Below are 22,011 nucleotides of genomic sequence, written 5' to 3' on the forward strand. Positions count from 1 at the left end.
TGCATATCTGTGACCAGGGCTCCATTGTCTCATAATCGCCCATGAGCAGAGTCATTATTGCTTTCATAATTTGGGGAGCACAAAAGTTAAATTAACATTTAGCGTCTTTATCCAATATCATGCAAATCAACAATATTTTGTTTTAATAATATAAATGAGAATGATCAATGTAGCCCTGTTGGACACAGACAATAAATAATTGAATTTACAGGTGAGTGATGTATCCTGTCATTATACACGATCTCTGACAGCAGTGAGACGAGGGGACGTCTCTTTGACGATGTTAGCCGAGTTGTGCCGAAGTGAGCCGCCGCCGGTGGAGCTGCTCGCCTCTATAAACAGGCTTCTCCCAATGCAGCTTTCCACCCGCTCTTTGTCCGCCACCGGCTGTGTGACGACGCGTTTCCCTTTAAGATGATGTCGGACACAATTATGCCTTATTTAATTATTTTGTGTAATGTCGGCAGGCACAAACACGGACTGAACAGTAACGTTAACAGCCAGCGACGGTAGGAGAGGAGTGTAGCATCATCTCATCTCAAAGTGGCGGAGGGCTAGCTGTGCTCAGGACTAACACGAGTCCGGTGTCCTTGCCTGTGTCAAAGGCAGGACTGGTGTTTATCAGAGGCTGCAACACTTCTCCGGGACAGACATGTCTTTTTCTGGAGCAGACAAAGGAGACAGGCATCGAGGCGCAGAAGAGACACGGTGAATGCGGTGAAAGTACTCTGTACTCTGTCCCCCCTCTCACCCCGTCATGTTTTGGATGTTTGGGAGAGACACCAGACTGTAGGACTCAGACTCACATTTAACTACATATTAAAAAGGTAAGTAACAGTGTGCGTGTGGTTTTGAAGCCATGCAGATGTTGTGATAGCAGCTGTGTGTAGCCTGCGTGCCGGGGCAGGTGTGAGTCCTGTCAGTCCTGTAGGACCCGCCTGGCCCAGCTGCTGCTGCTTCACCCCAACACTGTCATTTTATTCTCCTCACACTGCTCCCTCTTTCATTGTGTCAGTACTTCCACAGAGGCCACTCAGCTCCCGTGTGTAACATTCCCTCCACGTCCTTTCCCCTCTCGTGTAAACGCTCTTATGTAACCCTGTGGGATTCCTTTTTTTTGTGCAAGACTTCCTGGCCCTGTGTAAGGAAAACACGGCAACACAGGCTGCTAGAGGAGCACCATGTGCACCGACACACAGAGAGGAGGCTGCTGAGGAAAGCACAGGCTGTTCACATTCCAGCCCTCAACTGGGAACACACAGAGAGCAGTCTGTAATACAGAGAGGGAAGGGCTCCCTCTTCTCCAAAAACACCCATCATTTCAGGCTCTAATGTTTGGATTTCAACCCACAACCTTTTTTTAACTTGTACTGTTATTTATAACATTTTTCCACCTCCCCATGTGCCCACAAGGCTACTGACCGCTACACACTTGACAACAAAATATAACCTTTATTTAACCAGAAAAATCTATTTTTGGAGAGTGTCCTGGCCGACACAGGCAGCAACATACCGTAAAACTTAATTTAATAGCCCGGGCATTCATTTGCTTAAATAATTGAAATCAACAGGCCTGTATTTGGGACAGGCCTTTAATTCCTTTCACACAAAACTTTAGCTCAGCAAAGATCAGGAAATACAATCAAATTGTTTATTTAAACCAGTATGAATATCACTTGTTGCAAAATTAGGCGTCAGATAACATATTGATTAGGTTAGCATGGTACGGTGGTGCAGCGGTTAGCATTGTTGCCTCACAGCAAGAGGGTTCCTGGTTTGAATCCAGGGTGGGGGAGGCCTCCTGTGCAGAGTTTGCATATTGGCCCTAAGTCAGCGTGGGTTTCCTCTGGGTACTCGGGCTTCCTCCCACAGTCCAAAGACATGCACGTCAGGTTAGCTGGTGACTCTAAATTGCCCGTAGGTGTGAATGGTTGTCTGTCTTCATGTGTCAGTGATAGTCTGGTGACCTGTCCAGGATGTACCCCGCCTCTCTCCCAATATCAGCTGGGATGGGCTCCAGCCCCCCCGCGACCCCTAACAGGATAAGCAGTCACGGAAAATGAATGAATGACTGAATAAGTCATTTTATCTACCTCTGATGGACAACACATCAGATAAAGAGAGAGTTATGGCGCTTGAGGATTACGGCACCTGGCACAACACCACTTTATCTTGGTAAAACAATACTCACATCTTGGATTAATTCTTATTCAAAACACAGACCAAAGTAATATGAATGATTTACAGTGTAATCAAGGAATGGACACATAATCTGAGGTAGCCAACCACGCTGGTTTATTTATTTTTTTACCATTTTATTATTTCAGAACTTCTATCAAAAAAAATGAACTTCTTGGCAACCAGACCAGGCATCCAATTGAGACAGGCGATTATTTGTCAAAATGTGTAGCCACACCAGGCTAGTAATAGGGACTAGGCTTTTAGTTGAAGTTTTAAGGTAAGTACACACAGACAGCATAGAACACACATACAGAATTGAAAATATAGCTCTGAAACAAGCAATGTAAAATACAAAATAAGATTACTACAAAGAAAAGCTAAAAAGTGTGGTAATATGTTCTAGAATTGAACCATAAAAATCCTACAACTGTGCTTTGAAACGGTCAAAAGGAACCAGTGACTGCAACTTTAAGTCCTTCTGCAGAAGATTCCACATATAAGGAGCTGCATACATTAATGCTCGCTTGCCAAACTCTGTATGCACCTTCGGTACAAATACATCTTCTGTGAACGGAGAGTATAGCCATTTTCAACTTTTTGTTTATTGTACACACATAAATGTGCTGTGTAAACAAGAGAATACCAGTGATAAAGTGAATGAAATCCTCCTTTGACTTGAGTTACTGAGACTCTTCTCTGTGTTGGGGGTCTTTACATGACAAAGCCTCTAATAAAGCATTGTGTTAGGCCTATAACCAACAGCTTGTGCTTTATAAACAGTGTTATAAAAGATCAGTGGGTCTGAAGTAGGGCTACAACTAAAAATAATCTTTATGGATTGCTTGGTCTATGAAATGATCAGGATATGGTGAAAAATGTTGGTGGTGATGTCATCAAAATTTGTCCAGATGACTGTCCAAAACCCAAAGATTCATTTAACTTCACAAGCAGCACATCCTCACATTTGAAAGGCTATAATCAGGGAATATGAATAAGGCTATCAAATATTTTAATTAATACTTTAAGCTCTCGTTCTCTAGTCTGAATTAGGTCACTCTTTCTTGTGGATCCGTACATAAGTGTAGAGGTATGAGCCTGTATGCCGAGTATGTAAATACTCTCTGGACAGATATTTGCTTAGTATTTAAAATAGTGTAGTCTCACTGTGAAATGTCCCACTGTGTCCCCGCCTACTGTGGAGCTGCTGGACAAAGTGCACCTTTACTGTGAACTTTCACATCAGCGTCAACATGTGGTCCAGCAGGCACCACATAGATGATATGTGTGGTGAACTCACGTGTCTAGTGCTCACAATACCAGGACCCTGACACTGAAGCAGCTAAATGGAATTCAGCCTTTGTTAATTTGATTATTTACACCCACTTTTCCTCCAGTGACATGTCAAACTGTTTTCTGTTGTCTTCTTAAAGGTTTAGGCTGCTCACTGTCAGTCCTGTATTGGGTGTTTAAACTGTGGAATAATGCTCTGTACGTCTTCTCTTCCACAGAGCTCTCCCACATCTCTTCCCTTTTTCCCACCATCACGACAGCATCCCCCCACCTCCACCTCCACCTCCACCTTTAACCTCCCAATGATGACATCGCCAGACTCCCCTCCTCTGGTCTCCCCTTCCCCGTGCCCTGCACCCCCTCCATCCCTCCCCTCCTCCCCAGTTCCCTCTTCCCCAGCCCCGTCTTCCTCCTCCCTCCCCGCCCCGCCGTCGCTGCCTCCCACGGGAGAGGTGATGGTGCTGGCTCTGGGTAGGAAGAAACAGAGGGTGCTGATCGCTCTCTCCATCCTGCCCAACCTCTTCCTGGCTTTCCTACTCTCTTCCGACCCCCTCATCACCCTCTCCCCGCCCCACCACTGCCACCTGCCGGGGCCCTTACCGTCGCCTGAGGTGCTGAACGCCTCCCTGCCATGGGAGAAGGGGGAGAGGGCCGGGGACAACGGGGACTTGTCCCAGTGTAAGCAGTACGCCAACGGCAGCCAGTCAGCAGTGGTGGACTGTGAGGCCGGCTGGGACTACAACGTCACAGAGGGGTTGAGGAACAACATCGTTACTGAGGTAAAGCTCCGGTCCAGGATCCTCCTGAGCTCTCTAATTACGGTCCCTGCCTACTTCATTGTTTTGGCTTTCTATGAGAGTGCTACTTTTTTTGTTTATGTATGGATTTAGGGCCTTAAAATGCTGAAACGTTTGTTTCTTTTTTCATCCTGTATTCATCCACAGGAGGGTCTTGCTGAGCACGCAGCCTTGCTTTCTGCAATGCCATGCTAAACTATAATACAGCTGCACATATTTATACCTGTGAGGTGGATAAACAGTGTGTTGGACAGGAGTTGTTGTGAAAACACTTCCTTGTTGGTGCAATCAAGAAATCTCCCAACGTCAGAGACCTTGATACCGTTTTCCTACACAAACCTGTTTGATGTAGATAATGAGCGTGCATAGTACGTGCATAGAAGGTTGTCACATGAGACTGATGATGAGGTTAATCTCAAGACAGTCTGACGCTATTGTTCCATACACACCTCTGCTAAACCACAGAATTACACATGATCCAATAAAACAACAAACAAAGTTCTGTTAAGTTTAGTGTTTTACTCATGCTCACCCACTCACTCTCTATGTCTTCATGTGGTGTTAGCAAGTACGTTTACCTGACCTCTGTAATCTGCTCCTCATCTCTGCTTCATGCTCGAGGCTACATTGGTCGCCACTAGAGGTGTAACAATACATTGATCTGGATAGATAAATCAATTCGATGATCCAATATCATTGATGCAGAGTGAAAACACCAGTACACATCAGCATCTTTAACATACACCTGTATTTTGAAATTTCCATGGCACGTCTGTGTCACCATTTCCATCTGAGCACACCTTCTTTCTAAACACTCAGACAGTGCTAGCGGCTGAGCAGCAGGCAGATAATGGTAGGCAGCCATGAGAAAGACAATAAGCATATTTACTGATATCGTCTGGAATTGATTGCAGGACCCTGAACTGAATTGAATCAAGATTTTATCCTGGCAGGCTCTGTGATATCAGCAAATATCATACCATTGTTCAAAGACTAGCGACTACACTCGCATCAGGTTTTGACAAGAAGAACATGATATTTTTGGTTCTGCTGCATCAGTTTTGCTCCTCTTTTTAAACTGTCCACTGTGACTCTTGCACGGCTCTTGTAAGTTGTTCATTAGACTTCCATTCAACCATGACAGGAGGTGAGGCCAGGCTAGATAATGTGCGGTGGTGACTCATTCAGAAATATGTGATCTACTAACGTCAGAGTTCAGAGTTTCCTTACATACATCACTCCCTGCTCACAACCAGATTACCACAGACATAAATATCTTTATTTTACAAGACATATTTTTGATATGATTGGCAGCAATTTGTTGTTAATGGGATAAAACATGCACAAACATGAAAATGGTTCCCTCAAATCCTTGCTAATGGGCACCACAGGACAGCAAAGCAGGAATTTGAAATCTTAAATAATCTGTCTCTCTGCTCAGAGGATTTAAACCTGCTTGCCACAGCTTTGCATCTGTAACCTTTAAATCGTAACACACTTCTTGCCTTGATCACTGTATTTAAACAACAGACAGGCAGGTTGACGATAAGCTACAGTGGAGGAGGGAATATTTTGTCACCGTGATATTACTTTAAATCTCATTATGTCTCCCAAAAACACCAGTAATATTGACAGGTTTGAAAAATAGCCCTGTATCAACAGTTTCAGGTGCTTTCTTTTCCTGTTATGCCCATAACTACACAATCAATGCTCTTAGAGGATTACACCAAAAGAGAGAAGAACAATCTATTCAGGTTGCCAGTGGAGCTCGTGTCTGTCAATGAAATTATAGATTTTAGGTCTGTATGAAAAACCTGCTCCTGGCTCTTCCATGCTGCTCATATTTATGAAAGCAACCAGCATCAGTGTTATACATGTTTTAACAGGTGGCCAAAGCAGCAGGTAAATGCTGTGTCGATGCGTTAATGTGCCACTATGTACACTGCTTGTTTGACATGCATGAGCGGTGGGGAGGAACATGCATGTCCTCTCAGAGCTGGATGTCATCTAGAAAACACTGAGCTGCTCCTGTTAATGTCTTTAACAGAGCCCAGCCAGCTGCTCTCAGCTTTCCACTCAGGCTGGTCACTCTGTGGCGTGTGTGTCTGTTTTCATTTCTGGTGCCTGCTGACTGTGGGAACCACACCCAGCCCTCCAGTCCGTGGCATTAGGGCAGTTCGCTGGTAATCCACCCACATCACTGCAGTGAGCTGAGGATATGTAAACACTGCCAAGGGAAGCATTTAGCAGGAGCATGTGTGCAAATGCATTCTTATAGACATGCACTAAGTAGCATGCTTCAAGTCTCCTCCACCTCCGGCGCTCGTTTTACACACAGAGACGGACGTATTTTGTCCCTTTAGGTCAGGTTTAGCTCAGAGAGTATTTTTTGCTGTCATGATGATCTGTTCCTGCAGGCAGCCTCGCTTTGCTGAGCTGGCAGTCGGGTGAGCAGGAAGCAGGAGGGCCTCTGATCAGCTTCGCCTCTGCCACCAATCAATAAATACTGTGTCACTTCACCAGAGGCAAACTCCACTTAACATCTCTATGCTTGTGGTGGGCTATCTGCGGCCTAATGCACAGACACTTCCTGTTGTTACCAGGGTTGGGCTATATGGTGATAATATGTCATCAGAGTTCATACATTTGTCAACCTCCAGTCATATTGTCATAGCATTGATAAAGTGGTAGCTGTACTTTTAAAATATCTGAGTGTGTTAGGCCAGTGGTTTTCCTGCAGCCCTATCAGATGAAGTCAAGTACCTCTTCATCGTTCAGAAAATTACATCACGTTACTCTAATGCAGCCTTTAAAACCAAGAAAAGGCAACACTTGTGCCATGTTATGATATCCAAATTCTAAGATGATTTCATTTTCAAATTAATCTGTTGATTATTTTTCTTTATGATGTCAGGAAATGGTGAAAAATGTAATTTAGAGTTCCCCAAAAACCATGATGACATCCTCAAATATTTTGTGTTTCCCACAACTAGACTATTTAACACAATTCACAGATTTTTTTCATGTAATTAAACTGTCAATAGTAAAGTTAGTTTGGTCAAGTTTGCATTTTTATTAGTAGTGGCAGCAGCTTTATGTCTTGTCCTGGGTCTGACTGACAGTAAAACTGAGAGGAAATGATGTAAAAACCTGAAAAAGCAAAGTCTCAGTTGAGTTCATCACACAGCAGCAGTGAGGCTTCGTTCAGTCAGACATGTAAAAGGAGGGAATGCTTGCAACAGGAACATACCTGATTGTTGTCCGAGAGTCATTCCTAAAACCAGTCAGGGGAGTTTAGGAACTCGTTTGTTTGCATTTTACCCTCCTTGTGTTGTCCAAAGCATTCCACCCGTATGAGCACTATGGGTTGCTATGCTGCCCTTTACTCGACTGGTTTGCACTGTTGTGGCTCTGTGGCTCAGCAACAGGACAGCTGATGTTATGTGACAGGCTTTTATGTTTCTGCGCATGGGCTCCAATTATGTAAGGCTCTTTTTATCACCGGCCCTCTGCTCTCCCTCTCTAGATCATTAAAATCATTTTTGCTTTCAGCGGCCAGCAGACAGCGATGTTAGCAGAGCTCAGCTGTTAATGCAAATCAGTGGGTCGGCTTAATGTGATTAAAACTCAGATCTGAGAGCAGATATCTGTTGTTTTTTAACAGATGTGCTGACTTTCCATGTGGATGCACTGTATGTACCTTCACACAGTAAATACATGCGACCATGATGTTAATACTACATCTACAATACTACTAATAAAAGTAATGCATTGTTATCACCACATACATGGTAGTATTATGAGGGTACATCCTCCTGTGTTTGCAATGTGAGTCTAAATGATCCTACAGTCTCTGTACTGCACCTGTTTTGTAATCCAGGTGTTCACATTAATAAAAGCACGACTGTTATTACATCCACGAGGACCAGAAACTGATTCTCTGGCACCATCTCTGTGAAGTAACTGAATAATAATAATAATTTGTTCTGTGAATAAATAAAACCGGGCTGCCTCTTGAATCCAAGCAAGTAATTAATTAATTAAGTAAGCACTTTAATTTGCCAAAGGCATCTTTCTTCTTGAGTAAGTCAAACTAGCAATCAATGTGAATGCTCAGTGATGTTATAAATTTTTCCTCAGGGCTTTAAGAGATGCAGACGGGAAGGCAACACATTTCAAACTCTCTCTCTGAAGCTCTCTTTGTAAGCAAAGAGCCTTTTGTCTTTTTGTCATCTTCAAAACTAGATAGATCTGAAGTCCTGGCAGCCAGGTGTTAGTGAGGTGTGAGCTTTCCACTTTCTTTTGTGTACACTAATTTCATTAATGAGTTTATTTACAGTGAACCAGTTTGTCACATCGTCTGTTCTTCAGTCAGGGTAAAAATAATGTGATTTTTTGAAATACTTTTCATTCAAAGTTTAGAAAACTGTAATATATGTGCAACTTGTGACATATCTCATTGCTGATAGTGATAGTCATACTGATCCCAGTTAAAGTTGGGTAAAGTAAAATCTGAGATTTACATCCAAACACATTATACATGTTAGAAAATACTTGTTGAAAACATGTGAAAAGACTGGGGACTATATAATACTGAATTATGGAGACCGTATTTCTCTGTCCAGGATTTTTGGGGCGGGGCTAAAAACCTGCTAATGACGCAGTTGAGCAACCCAAAGCATGAGCACTCTCCCTTCACTATGTAAAATCTAAATCCATTTAGTTTTTCAGTTGTTTGAAAAACTCAATAAAAATTACCTGCAGACTGAGAAGAATGAGGTTTATTTTCAGGCAGATCAATGTCCTCTGGCTCCAAATGTGATTCTGCCTCTGGTGGCTCAAACATGTCTGGCTTTACAAATCCAATAAAGCTGTTAGATGGAGCATCCATTGTAGTGCTACAATTAAAAGTGGGTGCAGCTTTCTCACAAGTGGGCGTAGCTTCAGCACATTTAGTGGACACGTTCCCAGTGTCTCACTGACCTATCCTGTAGTTTTTCTTTTTATGTTTTCCTCACCTTTAATTGACAAATCGATGAATTAAAAAGATAATGGCCAGAAGAATTCATAATGTTGTTAAGATGCAGCCCTAATATGTAATTTGGGTAGACACTGGGGTCCAAAAGTTATTGTTAAAGTTTAGGTTGGTTCACATTTTATTATTGAAACACTATCCCAGTGTGTCCACATCTGAATCTGTTTGGTAAGGTGTTCCCTCTGTGCCTTGTATCCACCAGCCTGTCTATCACTTCCTATCCCTCTCCAGTTGCTTCATATATGTGGCGTTGTCTGCCTGATGATTTCCTGTTCTCTAACATTTATGTTATTATACTAACCTGAACAGATAACAACTAACAGGTCTGCCCCCCTCCCCCTTTCTCTTGTGTCTGTGCTGTCCAGTGGGATCTGGTGTGTGGTCAGTACTGGTTGGTCCCAGTGGAGGAGGTGTGTTTCATCCTGGGAGTCCTGACTGGCTGTCTCGGCCTGGGCTATGCTGCTGACAGGTAAAGCATGTACGCGTGTGTTTCTTGCAGGCTGAAATGGCTGAGACAGTCATCTGCAGAACAGATGAAACACGCAACCCAACAAATTCTGTTAAATGGTTACTCTGCCAATATGGAAAGCTTGTTTGAGGTTTTCCTGTCATGGCATGCCACAAATAACTTATGTGTCATGCAGGACACAGACGCACGCGTTAACATCTGCCAGTACAAGTAGTCCAGCCATCAGCAGACATCTGTGCTGTTAAATCACTGTGTTCCTCAGTCTTCAGTCTTTTATCCTTACATTGCAGTTTCACTACCTTACACCCTCCCATGCCACACACAGAGACGTAAACACTTAAACACAAAAAATGCAAAGTTCAGTCAGAAAGGAGGAAATATTTAACACCAAGCAGCCTAAATGTCATTTCATAGTACTCTCTATCACAGTAAGACATACAGATCTGCAAGATAAACCAGAGACTGTGTCACAATCTACAGTTTTCCACACATCAACAATGCATGACATCAACTATAGAGAGTGTACGCCTTTTTTGCGTGTGCATTTATTCTACTAGATCTCAGGACCTCATGCTAAGCAGACTGCATTAGGCACAACCCAAGCACCTCCAGTAATTGGCATAATGGATCCAGCCTGCGTGTGCTCTGTTGTCGGATTGGAAATCACACAGGGGGAGCAGTAGTTTTGGGGAGAATTGTGAGGGAGATGATGCCAGTTTAATCAGCTAACAGCCTTCATTAATTTGCTGACCAATTGAGCATAGCATCTGTTTGTTAAGACTAGTGAATTAGTGCTGCCTCCTGGGAACGTGCAAAAAGAAAAGGGAACAGTGCTAATCTGCAGGTTGGAAACAAAAGTGCTTCACCTGCACACAGCTGAATATTGTCTAATCATCACATTTAGTGATCAGTGATGCTTCAGCCTTGAGCTGCTTCCAGGGTGCATTTATATGTTCTATTTATATTTCTTTCTTTGTGATTAAAACATTTAATTTTCAAGGTTTTGATAATACATTTCAGTTATATATTTGAACAGTGTCTACATGTCCTTCTTAAAAATGTAAATCAGTGAAATCAGGCCTTAAAATTGTCAACTTCGAAGTGATGGGCTCTTATGTTTCATTAAATTTAATTAGTAATTTTGAATTATTTGTAAATTGCATGAAACCAGTGATGTAGGAGCAACGTTAGTAGTTCACAGTGCTGTAAAAGTGCAGAGGTCCCACTGTGGTTCTGCGTTGTATCTTATCTCTTTATATTCACAGTAGACCATTGTCCTATTTTCTGTTCTCGACTCTCTTGCTGTTAATATTTAAAGATGTGAAGAAGTGTTTTTTTTTTTTTGCTCTTGCATTATCAGCACTTACTTTATCATTTATTGCTGTTATACATTGTGGTTTTATGTTTTTATCTTGATTTGGATTTACATTTAATTTGATGTTTATGTATGATGAAAATGACTAAAGAGAGTTTTGGAATAGTAGCTCAACGATATCCCCAATTTATTTCTCAGTATATTGTAGTAGTTTTATTAAAAGCTGAAAGTGCAAGTGATGTTTTTGGGGGGTGTAATAACACAGGTGTGATGATGTGTCAGTCAGAGGGTTTACAGTACATGTCTCTGTTTCTCTGCAGGCTGGGCAGGTTCAAGACTTTGCTGACCTCTCTGACCCTGTCCGTGGTGTTTGGGGTGCTGGTGTGTGTATCTCCATACCCCTCCATCTTCATCGTCATGCGCTTCTGTTTGGCGGCAGCTAGTGCGGGAGTCTACCTCACTCTGTACATCACTCGTGAGTATTTTTATTTATTTATTTTTTTTTATTTGAAGGATGCGCCATGTTTGTTTTTGCTTTTAAAGGAACAGTTCACCCCAAAATCAAAAACATATTTTTTCTCTTACCTGTAGTGCCATTTATCAAACGAGATTGATTTGGTGCAAGTTGCCGAGTGTCTGAGATATCAGCTGTAGAGATGTCTGTCTTCTCTGTTAAACAATGGCACTAGATTGCACTCAGTTTGTGGCCAAAAAATACATTTGAAAAACTCAACAGCAGTGTCTCCTTTCAGAAATCATGACCCAGTTACTCAAGATAATCCACAGACCTTGTTGTCAGCAGTTTCATGTAGGAACTAATTTCTCTCTACCGAACTACACCCGCCAACCATATCACTGCACAGAAGGAAGTGTGCATTTCCTGCTAGCTCACCTAGCACCACTGAGCTAGCTAACGTCACAGCTCACCTGAAGAGGATTCCATTAATGTTTACATCTCATGAGCCTTTCATCCATGAGTAGATGAACGCTTCCTTCTGGGCAGTGATATGGTTGGCAGATGTAGTTCGGTTGACAGAAAATAGTTCCTACATGATGAAGTAACTGGGTCATGATTTCTGGAAAGAGACATTGCTGTTGGGTTTTTCAAATGTAGTTTTTGGCGCATTGAGCGCCACGAGTCAAGTGCCATGTGGTTCCATAATGCTAGAAAGAAGGCAGATGTATCTATGGCCGATGTCCCCAACACTCGGCAACTCGCACCAAAACAGTCTAGACTGATAAAACGCAACACTGGTAAGAGGGAAAATATGAATTTTCAATTTTGGGGTGAACTGTCCCTTTAAGAGTGTAGTAAGGCACAGCAATACTTTGAACTTCATGCTAACGTCAGCATGCTTCACAATAAAAAGCATTATGTTCACGATGTTCACCCTCTTAGTTTAGCGTATTAGCGTGCTGCTAACATATCAGGCCTTAAAAGTCATTAAATGGTCTTCAATAAACACAAAGTACAGCTGAGGCTGATGAAACCAGATTTGTCAGGACTGATGTTGTGTTTGACTGTCAGGTCTGGAGCTGTGTGAACCGTCTCTGAGGCTGGTGGTGACCATGCTAGCTGGGCTGATGACTGTAGCTGGAGAACTCCTGCTGCTGGCCGTTGCCCTGGGCTGCCAGTCCTGGAGGGGCCTGCTGGGAGCCGGCGCTGCCCCGCTGACACTCTTCCTCAGTTATGGGTATGAGTGTATGTGTATTTGGTTGCACAGCCACAGTGTGTTTATTTATTCGTATGGTTTTTATTTTTTTAATTTAATTTTCAGCTTGATTTCCATTTAAGGACTTCATCATTGGCATTTTCTTTTTGTTTAGATATTCTTCCTGTACGGTCACGAGTATGAACATGTGTTTATTTTTCTGCGGAACTGCAGGGACATGAGAGTGAAGGAACTTGATAGTCTTTTGATCAAGTGTCTTGATGCCAACTGACTTGCTGAAAGCTTTGTTGGATCGTATTGATTCCAATCCCCTCGTCACACTGAGCCTTTTAGTTCATGTCAGGATGCATTAGGACCACTTTGTTTAAGGTCCCCAGTCCCTGTAAGACCTCTGTTACAAGATAAGCTTTCATTGCAGTTTCAAAGCCAAATTAACAGAGATTAAAGTATGATTACCAGCAATGAGTTGCAGGTTTGGAAGAAAAGCTGGATTAAGACATAAAGAACTCTGCTACCTTGTGACCCACATGGGTTATTTTCCATGCTGAAGGATCAAATATGGGCTTCATAGTTTTGGTGCTGGGTAAAGGTCAGCAAAGATCAAAGAGTGAGCCGGACTTATGTTTTGTCTGTTCTGCAGCATTCCCGGGGTGTTTCCAGAGTCTCCTCGCTGGCTCCTTCTGTCAGAGAGATCTGCAGACATGAACTCCTTCACAGAGAGAAGAAACTCCAACAGAGACGTGAGGGATGACGAGAGCTTCACAGGTGTGTGCCTACGCGTGTGTGTGTGCATAGTGTAGATACTTATTGTCTCCCTCAAGATGAGCTGCATCACTGCTGCTGGGTTCAGTTCCTGAAGTCTGCATTATTTATGGGTTACTCATAGCAATGCATTTCAAAACAGGAGTACGTATCACTCACCTCTACCAAGAGCAGGTAATAATGCTCAATTATGATTCATGATTTATTAAAGACACATCAAATTATGATAAAGCATAACGACCTGCAGCTACAAAATCATCTGAGCTGGATAAGTTGACACTCAACATGTTTCCCAGGTAGAGAGGAGTTTATAAATATCAGGCCTTGAAAGTCATTAAATGGTCTTCAATTTGAATTTGTGACGTCTTAATTGCCACAAATGTTTTATCTAATTTAATGAATCCATCTGTTAATTCCTTTTTGTCAAAATGAGTCGAGGTATTTCGCATTAAATCGCAAAATGTAGATTAACCTAACTCACTCTAATAACCATATTCCCACATAAAACCTACCTATGCTTGTGACCACAGATAAACTTACCTGCAATGCTTGAGTAAGAATTTGTCCAAAAGTCAGCCTTAAATTTGGTTTAAAATCTTGATAAGGTCTTAAAAGTCATTAAATTTAAGTGTCTAATACCTGTAGACACCCTGTGTAGTGATGTAGAGCTGCGCATAGTGTATTGCTTCACCCCTCTATGCCCTGCTCTGTCTCTCTCCATCTTGACACTACTGCTGTGGGAGTGTAAGCTCTGCACCGGGGACGTGAAGAGTCCTGCACACACTCAGTGATGTTGCTAACTGTTGGCATCATACAGCTTATGTTACCTAAGGGTGTAACAACAGAGTCAAGCCGTATCGGTGTCAGTGCGACTTTGTTGGGGCCCTTTAACAGCTCAGTGTTGAATGTTAGCTGCTGCTGCTTTGTTAGCTCGTGCTAACCCAGCAGACTTTGGACTAACTGCTCTGACATGCTGTAGTCGTCTCCTAAGACAGTAGCAACATCGTAGCACTGCCCAGGTGGCTGCATACGACTCCAGCCATTCTATTTAATAATTATTTTTAACTCTTTAATGGATCGTGTTAATATGTTGAAATTCTTATTCTCAGTTAACAGTTATTTATTAAAATCTCTGCTCTCTACACCTTAAATTAAGGTTGTTTGCCTCGTCTCATTCGTCTCAAATTTGTATATAAACTGTTCTCAGAAGGAAATTTACATGTATTTTGGCATTCATCAATATGTTAATAGCTCGGATATACACTCTGTCATGTTCACAATAAACAGATGCCTTTTTAAATCGACTTAATACATGCGTTTCCTACATTTCTTGCATCCCATTCTCACTTAATTGAATCAGGAGAGAGAACTCTACAAATGTATTTTCTGTTTGAGAGGTGAGACTATGAGACCCATGTTACTGACCAAACACTATCAGTGATGGCTGTCAGAATGTACAGTCATTTAACATTTAATATAACACGTACATCACTTAACCTTCTGAGTTTGCTGTTGACTGGTCCAGTTTGAGGCATGTCGCTGTCTCCCCTGACAGAGAAGTCTCTCTGATGATACAAGCAATGCGCTCGTCTGCAGCAGAGAGCTGAGACTGGGAAGGGCCTCCTGTAGCTGTTGTGGTTTTTCTGTGTACCTAAGTGTTTTTTTTTTGCATTACATTTCATATCGAACCATTTTTGTTGACTTCTTTGAATGGTCCTTACAACAGAAGACACAGCATCCGTTACCTCCTTCCAGGCCTTTTATTTACCTGTCCCTGTCACACTACTACTAACTGAAAAAAGTAAAATGTTTTTCTCGACCCCACTTCACCTAAAATAACTTTGGTTTGCTCCATGTTCGCAGGTCAACAATATGCACCTATCCATAGTAATTATCACCTTCATATATGGTGGTCACTGGTAATTTATTAATTGCTCATGAACTGCTTATAAATGCTAAATTGGAAGGTGAACCAAAAATGTTATCGTAAAATCTATTTTTATTAATTTGGTACAGCTACAGTATCATGAGTGCCTGTTAAACATCTTCTGTTCGACCAATAGGACCTGCAACATCATCGATTTAACTGGAGTCCTCCTGTACATGTCCCTTTTCAGATCAAAAAAATAGTTAGTGAGCTACTGATTAAAGGAGCAACCAGGTCATCACTCTCTGTGCTGTGGAGCTGTGAATTAAAGAGCCTGTTTTGTCCTCTTTGCCTTCTGCAGAGCTGGATTCAGAGCCGGCCCCCTCTTCACGCCCCCACCTGTCCTTCCCCGAGCTCTTCCACAGCAGGAACATCTGGAAGAACATGTGTGTGCTCGGCTTCACCTCGTAAGTCATCCCACACTCTTGGCATTAATTTAGCAACGCTGCAGTTTTGAGTCAGCCCTTTCATTTGCACTTTATTTACAGGAACCGGTCGCTGCTGCAGTCTCATATTTCATCCTCAGAGTGCTCTGACTGATTCTTACTCGTTGTTCTACGCTGAACTACTTCGCTATTTAAAACTGGACTCTTTGTTATTCTGTCCCCCCTCCTTCAGATTCATCTCGCACGGCATTAGTCACTGTTACAGCTCTTTCCGAGGTGATGTCAGAGGCACGGCCCCCAGCTTCTACTGGACGTACCTGCTGTCAGTGTGCGCGGGGGGCGGTGCCTGGCTGTTACTGTGGGCGACCGTGGACAGGTGCGGTCGCCGTGGCATCCTGCTCCTCTCCATGACGATGACGGGGCTGGCCTCTTTGATCCTTCTGGGACTCATGGAGTGTAAGCAGGCTTTACTTGCGGGATATGTTTTATTCCCTCCGAGTAAATCTAGAGTCAAATCAAGAAAGCTATTAATAGACTTTGCCAACAAGGTGGAAACAGTCTCCCTTCATCTCCCCAGAGGTCACCCCCTGTTGTTGTACAGAACCATTATGTGAGGCTTGTGTGAGGATTAAAGGCCTTGCTTGCTCAAATCCCAACTGGAATGGAAGTAAAAGTTAGTTTATGTGATTTTAAGCTCAGTTTTGGTCATATTATATCATCTACAAACCCATGACCTCATGTGTGGCTTGTGCATCATGCAATATGAAACAGATTAAAAGCAGCGGTGTTGATGACAAACCATGTTTCAGGTGTCTTTGTCTCTCCACAGCATGGTGTAGAAACACACAGTTGCCTCAGTCTCAGTCTCCCCCTTGTGGCTGAAATTAAGTATGACACTAGGTTTATGTAGGACACTGCAGTGGCAGCAAAGTCAAAGCTGTGTCAGGTGCTGTGCTTTAATCATGCATCAAAGGCTGAGGGGGCAGTATCACTGGGGGGTGATGGTGTTCCTGCTGACCTCTTAAAGGCACTGCTCTCTGTGTTCACTGTTCATGACACAAGTCTGGAAGTTTCAGAGAAAGGATTATTCAGAAATCTACATTGGAAATCAGTTTATATCAACGGGGCATCATGATATATCATCAGAAAATGTGATTATGATGCTTGTCCTTCCTTCCTCTGTTTCTTTAGATCTCAGTGAGACGGCCATCACAGTTTTCTCAGTGCTGGGTCTCTTCTCCTCCCAGGCCACCGCCTCTCTCTGCATCCTCTTCACTGCAGAGATCATGCCCACCATCATCAGGTAACACTAACACAGCAGCACTGATTTAAAAAGTTAAAGAGGTCTTTATTTATTTATCTTTGTGCTAATATATTAAACTGTAAGATGTGTCAATATTTGATGAAATGAATCAGGACATGAAAAATACAGTGAATCAGGAGGGAAGAGAGAGGACATTTCCATCAATATCTATTAGTAATGAAGAGACGTTTCCTGACATCTGAAAAAAATCCTGAATAACTGGGATCACTTTTAAAATTACATGACAGCTCAGCTTATATTCTTTTGGAGATGAAGGAATAAAAAGCCTCATGTTGAGGAAATTTCAGGTTATTTACAGTTCTATGTAACACCTAATGTTTCTCAAACAAATGTTATTAATTTATACTTAAAGGAATAGTTCAACACTTTTGGAAATACGCATGAGATCAAGATCATGATCGATGCCACTCATGTCTGCACAATAAATATGCACAGTTTGCATAGCTTAGCATAAAGTCTGTTAACAGAGAAACAGCTAGCCTGGCTTTGACTAAAGGTAAAGAAAGGTTTATACTTGAGATATAACATGTTGAAGGTGTACTGTGGAGGAATGGTCGGTTAGTTTTGTAAACACAGCATTTAAACTTTGCCCCTCCTCTCCACACAGCTTGTATGTACACTGCAGTCTACTGTACTATTGCAGGAATGTTACATTTGTTGTATTGGAAAAGGTGACAATCGAGCAAGCTAACTAAGCTAACCATCGACATCTATTTATCTAACAGAAAACAGGCCATCTGTGTGTGTCTGCTAGTAAAATTGAATCCCAGATTCACTCTTGTTTTGGGCACGTTTTCATAGTTTCCTTTTAACTGTGTGCTGCTACCACCTGGTTGCTACCTTTTTAGAAGGTCCCGACATCATCTGCATGTAGTTATTGCCTGGTGGCTACACGCCAAGCAAAAAATAAGAAAGTAGAGGCAGAGGGAGGGGTTTCTGCAGATAAATGCACTGCCACACACTTCTAGTGGGTTATGAGTGATGATTGAGAGGGATTACTGTTGTATGAGTCTCTACATTATTTTTAAGGGAAAATCCTGAGACACAACGCCTTTAATTAGTCAGCTTTGGAGGTGAAGGTAGGCTGTAGGGGGTGGGGGGATCGATACAGCATAGTATCGCGATATATTTTGTGTGGCAGTATCGTATTGATACACGGATTGTGTCAATTTTTTACCACATAAATTGTGAATATAACAAATACAAATTAAACTTTTGATAGCCTAGTAGAATAATAAAATCAATGGCTTTTTCAGTCCACTTGGTACAATTTGCTGTATAAAAATGATTCATTTGAGATCAAGATTATTTATTTATTTATTGTCCTACAGAGTGAGACATTTGTCTTGGGCCCTACACCCATACTGCAGCCTTAGAAATACAACATACGACATAGTACATAGACAAATTGACATGAAGGGAGATACACAGACTGAACAGTTTTTGGACACAATTTGCAGTTGTCAAAAGGTGATAAATTGCAGTGTATCGCAGGATATGTCATAGCAATGCTCAACGTATCATAACACATTTAAAACTGCAATAATATTGTATTATGACAAAAGCATCGTGATAATAGCGTGTTGTTTGCTTGTTTTTTTCCCCCAACATATGGACAAAGCAAGACTAGCTGTTAATACCGTTTCCAGTCTTTGTGGAAGGCTAAGCTAACAGCCTCCTGGCTGTGGCTCATATTTAACAGACCAACATGAAAGTGGTGTCGATTTTCTCATCTAACTCTTAATAAAAATAACTTAGTGTACCAAAACATTAAACTATTCCTTTAAAGAAATGCGCAATTCGATGGATAGCCATTAGCCAATGAGGTAACAGAAGGCATTTTTACACTTTTTACACTGACAGAGGGAACAGTGCTAACAATAGCAACAGTGCTGACCGTCTAATGGTGATAGCCTGACGGGAGCCACATTGTGGGTGCTATACTTCCACATCATGGGTCTCTACAGTGTTATCAGGGTAATCACATATAAGCAAGGCGCCAATTAATGGGAGTATTGTTTTTGAGAGAGGGGGATTTAAATCGGAAAAACTGAGTCCCATATATGTGTGAAATCTGAAGTTGTGTTTGTGTGAAATCTGAGGGTTTTTTTTGTGTCTTCAGGGGCAGTGGTGTGGGCGCAGTGTTGGCCCTGGGCTGTGTGGGCCGCCTCAGCTCCCCACTCATGGATCTGAGGAACCACTACGGTTACTTCCTGCACCACGTGGTCTACTCCTCTCTGGCCCTGCTGGCTGTGCTGTCCATCCTGCTGCTGCCAGAGAGCAAGAGAAAGCCGCTGCCCCAGACTTTGGCCGACGGGGAGCAGTACAGACGCCCCCCACTGGGCAGGAGGAGGAGGGACAATGTGCCGCTGCTCGCCACGCCCAACCCAGAGACCTAAAAGAGCCCTGAAAGCGTTGGATGGACTGTGCTCAAATCACCCTCTTTGCAGCCAGAACATTTACACCCATCATGTTCATGCAGAGGAGGAGAAAGACAGAACAATATAGAGACAAGGGCTGCACGGATGATTGTGGACGGACAATTAAGGGCGGTGATAAACGTGATCGGACACTCTAAGCTTCCTAACATATCATCCTCTAGTCATTCCAAACGCAGGCGGTTTGGTCGAGCTATCATGTTTCTCCACCATCCTCCATTTCCTGCCATTCAGTTGTGTGTAGATCTGACACACTGTGTTCACGGACACGTCTTCAACTCCATTTCCTCCTGACCAGAAGGCAGGTGATCCCCGCCATGTGACACACCAGCATACACTGCTGCACGCCGTCCTCCCGTGCGTCTGTCGTAGAGATGTTAGCTGCTTGCTACTGACACTCCAGACCAGATGTGGCTCAGAGAGTAGTTGCAAAGTTATTCCTAGCATTTGTCTTAACCTGCATAGAACGTTTTTTGTCGTGTTTGCTGTGTGCAACAACACTAGAAGTGCTCGGAGGTGTGCAAAATCAAAGCAAACTCAGCTTTGTATACTTTTCTGTGACACCTGTGGTAAAACTCTCCCATGTGGCACTCCAAACAGGGATGGACCACAGCTCTTGAACACATATTGTAAGACTCCATGGAGTGTGGGTGCCTTGTAAATAATCTAGACTTAGTTTCTTTAACTTTTTTGGGGCATCTGAGTTTTGCTAAAGCAGACCCTGTGGCTGGAAACTGTACGGTTTAGTTACGCTATGCAGTGGAGAAGCAGATGCAGAGCACTTTGAAACATTCTTTTGTAAAGTCGATGGAGGTTAATTTAACCAAGATCTTAAAAAGTAAGGGACAGTTTTATCTACCATTAATGATAATGGGATCAGAGGCTAAAAAGGAAACAAACAAAAATGTGTTCACGTTCAAACTGTTTAAATCCAGTTACTGACTCTGGCCTGGAGCCAGCAATATTTATGTCTTATTTATGTTGTTATTAAGCATAATCAGAGAAACTCAGAGGCCTAGCATTTTTTAAGTATGAAGCTAAATATTGTTAAATTGGAGATGACTCTGACTCTTGAATAACTGTCACAACATTCCTGTCTGCATGTTTGGAAGCACTGAAGGGCTTGTTTTTTCTGTATTTCCTCAGAAGCTTATAGTTACTCAATACCTCTCTAGAAGACCAGTCTCAGCTGTATGAGAATAGACGGGTACGAACAAACTACAGTAGAATTTTAAATGGTGACTTGTATAACCAGGCACATATATTTTTTGTCAGCAGTTAAATGTGGAGGTTTTGAAAGGGGTCATTTGTTATTTTGCCTGAATGTTATTATTGATGCTGGAGGAAAGGGCCTGGTGATTATGCTCCATGAGGTTTGTATGGGAGCTGAAGAGGGCCCCAGAGCTCCAAATTAACCCCCGACTTCCTCAACCACGCACCAAGGATATTATTTTTATCCATGGCTGTTTTATTTTGAGTCTCTCATGTTGCATACGGTTAAATCTTGATGGAGAATTACCAAAGCATGTCAGTTTCAGTGCTTAAAAAAACCCAGTGTTTGTTTACATGCTCAGTAATTCTTTTTCTCATGTATTTGTGGGTGCGTGATATTAAGAGGAAGTGGGAAGTGTTTAATTTGGACTCTGACGTTGAGGATTCACTGAAGAAATGATGACACTCAGTTTTGTCGACAGCTACTTCCTCTGTTCCTTCCTCTGTATGTTGCACTCAACAAGTCCTAACACTTGTACACTGACAATTATTATCACTATGGTTAACTTGGCTCGAGTAGTATTATGTCTGACAACACTGATGATCTGTTCAATGATGAGTGTGATGCAGTTAACTCTATACCCTGATTTAATGTAAAATAAAACTGGTTAAATTACCAAGACATGAGCAGGTTTTTTTTTAAGTTGTCATGGTATGAATTATTGTGAGGTGCTGACGTGGACTTTGACATGCATGTTTCAGCGTAATGAAACATAATTTCAGCTTCATTAGTTGTAATTTATGTGTTGTTTTTGTGTGTGTTTTTTAGGTTTTAAGATGGATTTACTTTTAGATGTGGAGTAAAACTTAACCTCAGAAACAGCAGGTAAGTTTATCTACATGAGACCTGTATTTAATATTAAAGGTTCAGTGTGTCGGCTTTAGGGGGATATATTGGCAGAAAGGAAATATAGTATGTATAGTAGTATGTTTTCTTTAGTGTTTATTCACCTGAAAATAAGAATCATTATCTTAGAATAAGCTTCAAGGAGGTTGCTATGTTGCTACGCCATGTTTCTACAGTAGCCCAGAATAGACAAACCAAATACTGGCTCTAGATAGGGCCGTTCGCATTTTTGTGTCAGTCACCGTAGTAAGAAGCCTCTCCTCGATGAGAGCATTGGCAAAGTGCAGACTGCTTT

General features: G+C 42.2%; 1 protein-coding gene across 1 annotated transcript; it reads left to right on the top strand.

Annotated features, from left to right (window-relative positions):
- Positions 1–308: 308 nt before the first annotated feature.
- slc22a17 (solute carrier family 22 member 17) lies at positions 309–21,485 on the top strand. The gene is made up of 10 exons (XM_049565383.1): positions 309–827; positions 3,690–4,250; positions 9,669–9,772; positions 11,408–11,562; positions 12,616–12,781; positions 13,401–13,525; positions 15,751–15,856; positions 16,068–16,291; positions 17,027–17,138; positions 19,282–21,485. The coding sequence occupies exons 2-10, from the start codon at positions 3,774–3,776 to the stop codon at positions 19,556–19,558; spliced, it is 1,746 nt and encodes a 581-aa protein (XP_049421340.1). The 5' UTR covers positions 309–827; positions 3,690–3,773; the 3' UTR covers positions 19,559–21,485.
- The last annotated feature ends 526 nt before the right edge of the window (positions 21,486–22,011 follow it).

The sequence above is a fragment of the Epinephelus fuscoguttatus genome, linkage group LG21 (genome assembly GCF_011397635.1).
Source record: "Epinephelus fuscoguttatus linkage group LG21, E.fuscoguttatus.final_Chr_v1".
NCBI classification, from domain to species: Eukaryota; Metazoa; Chordata; class Actinopteri; order Perciformes; family Serranidae; genus Epinephelus; species Epinephelus fuscoguttatus.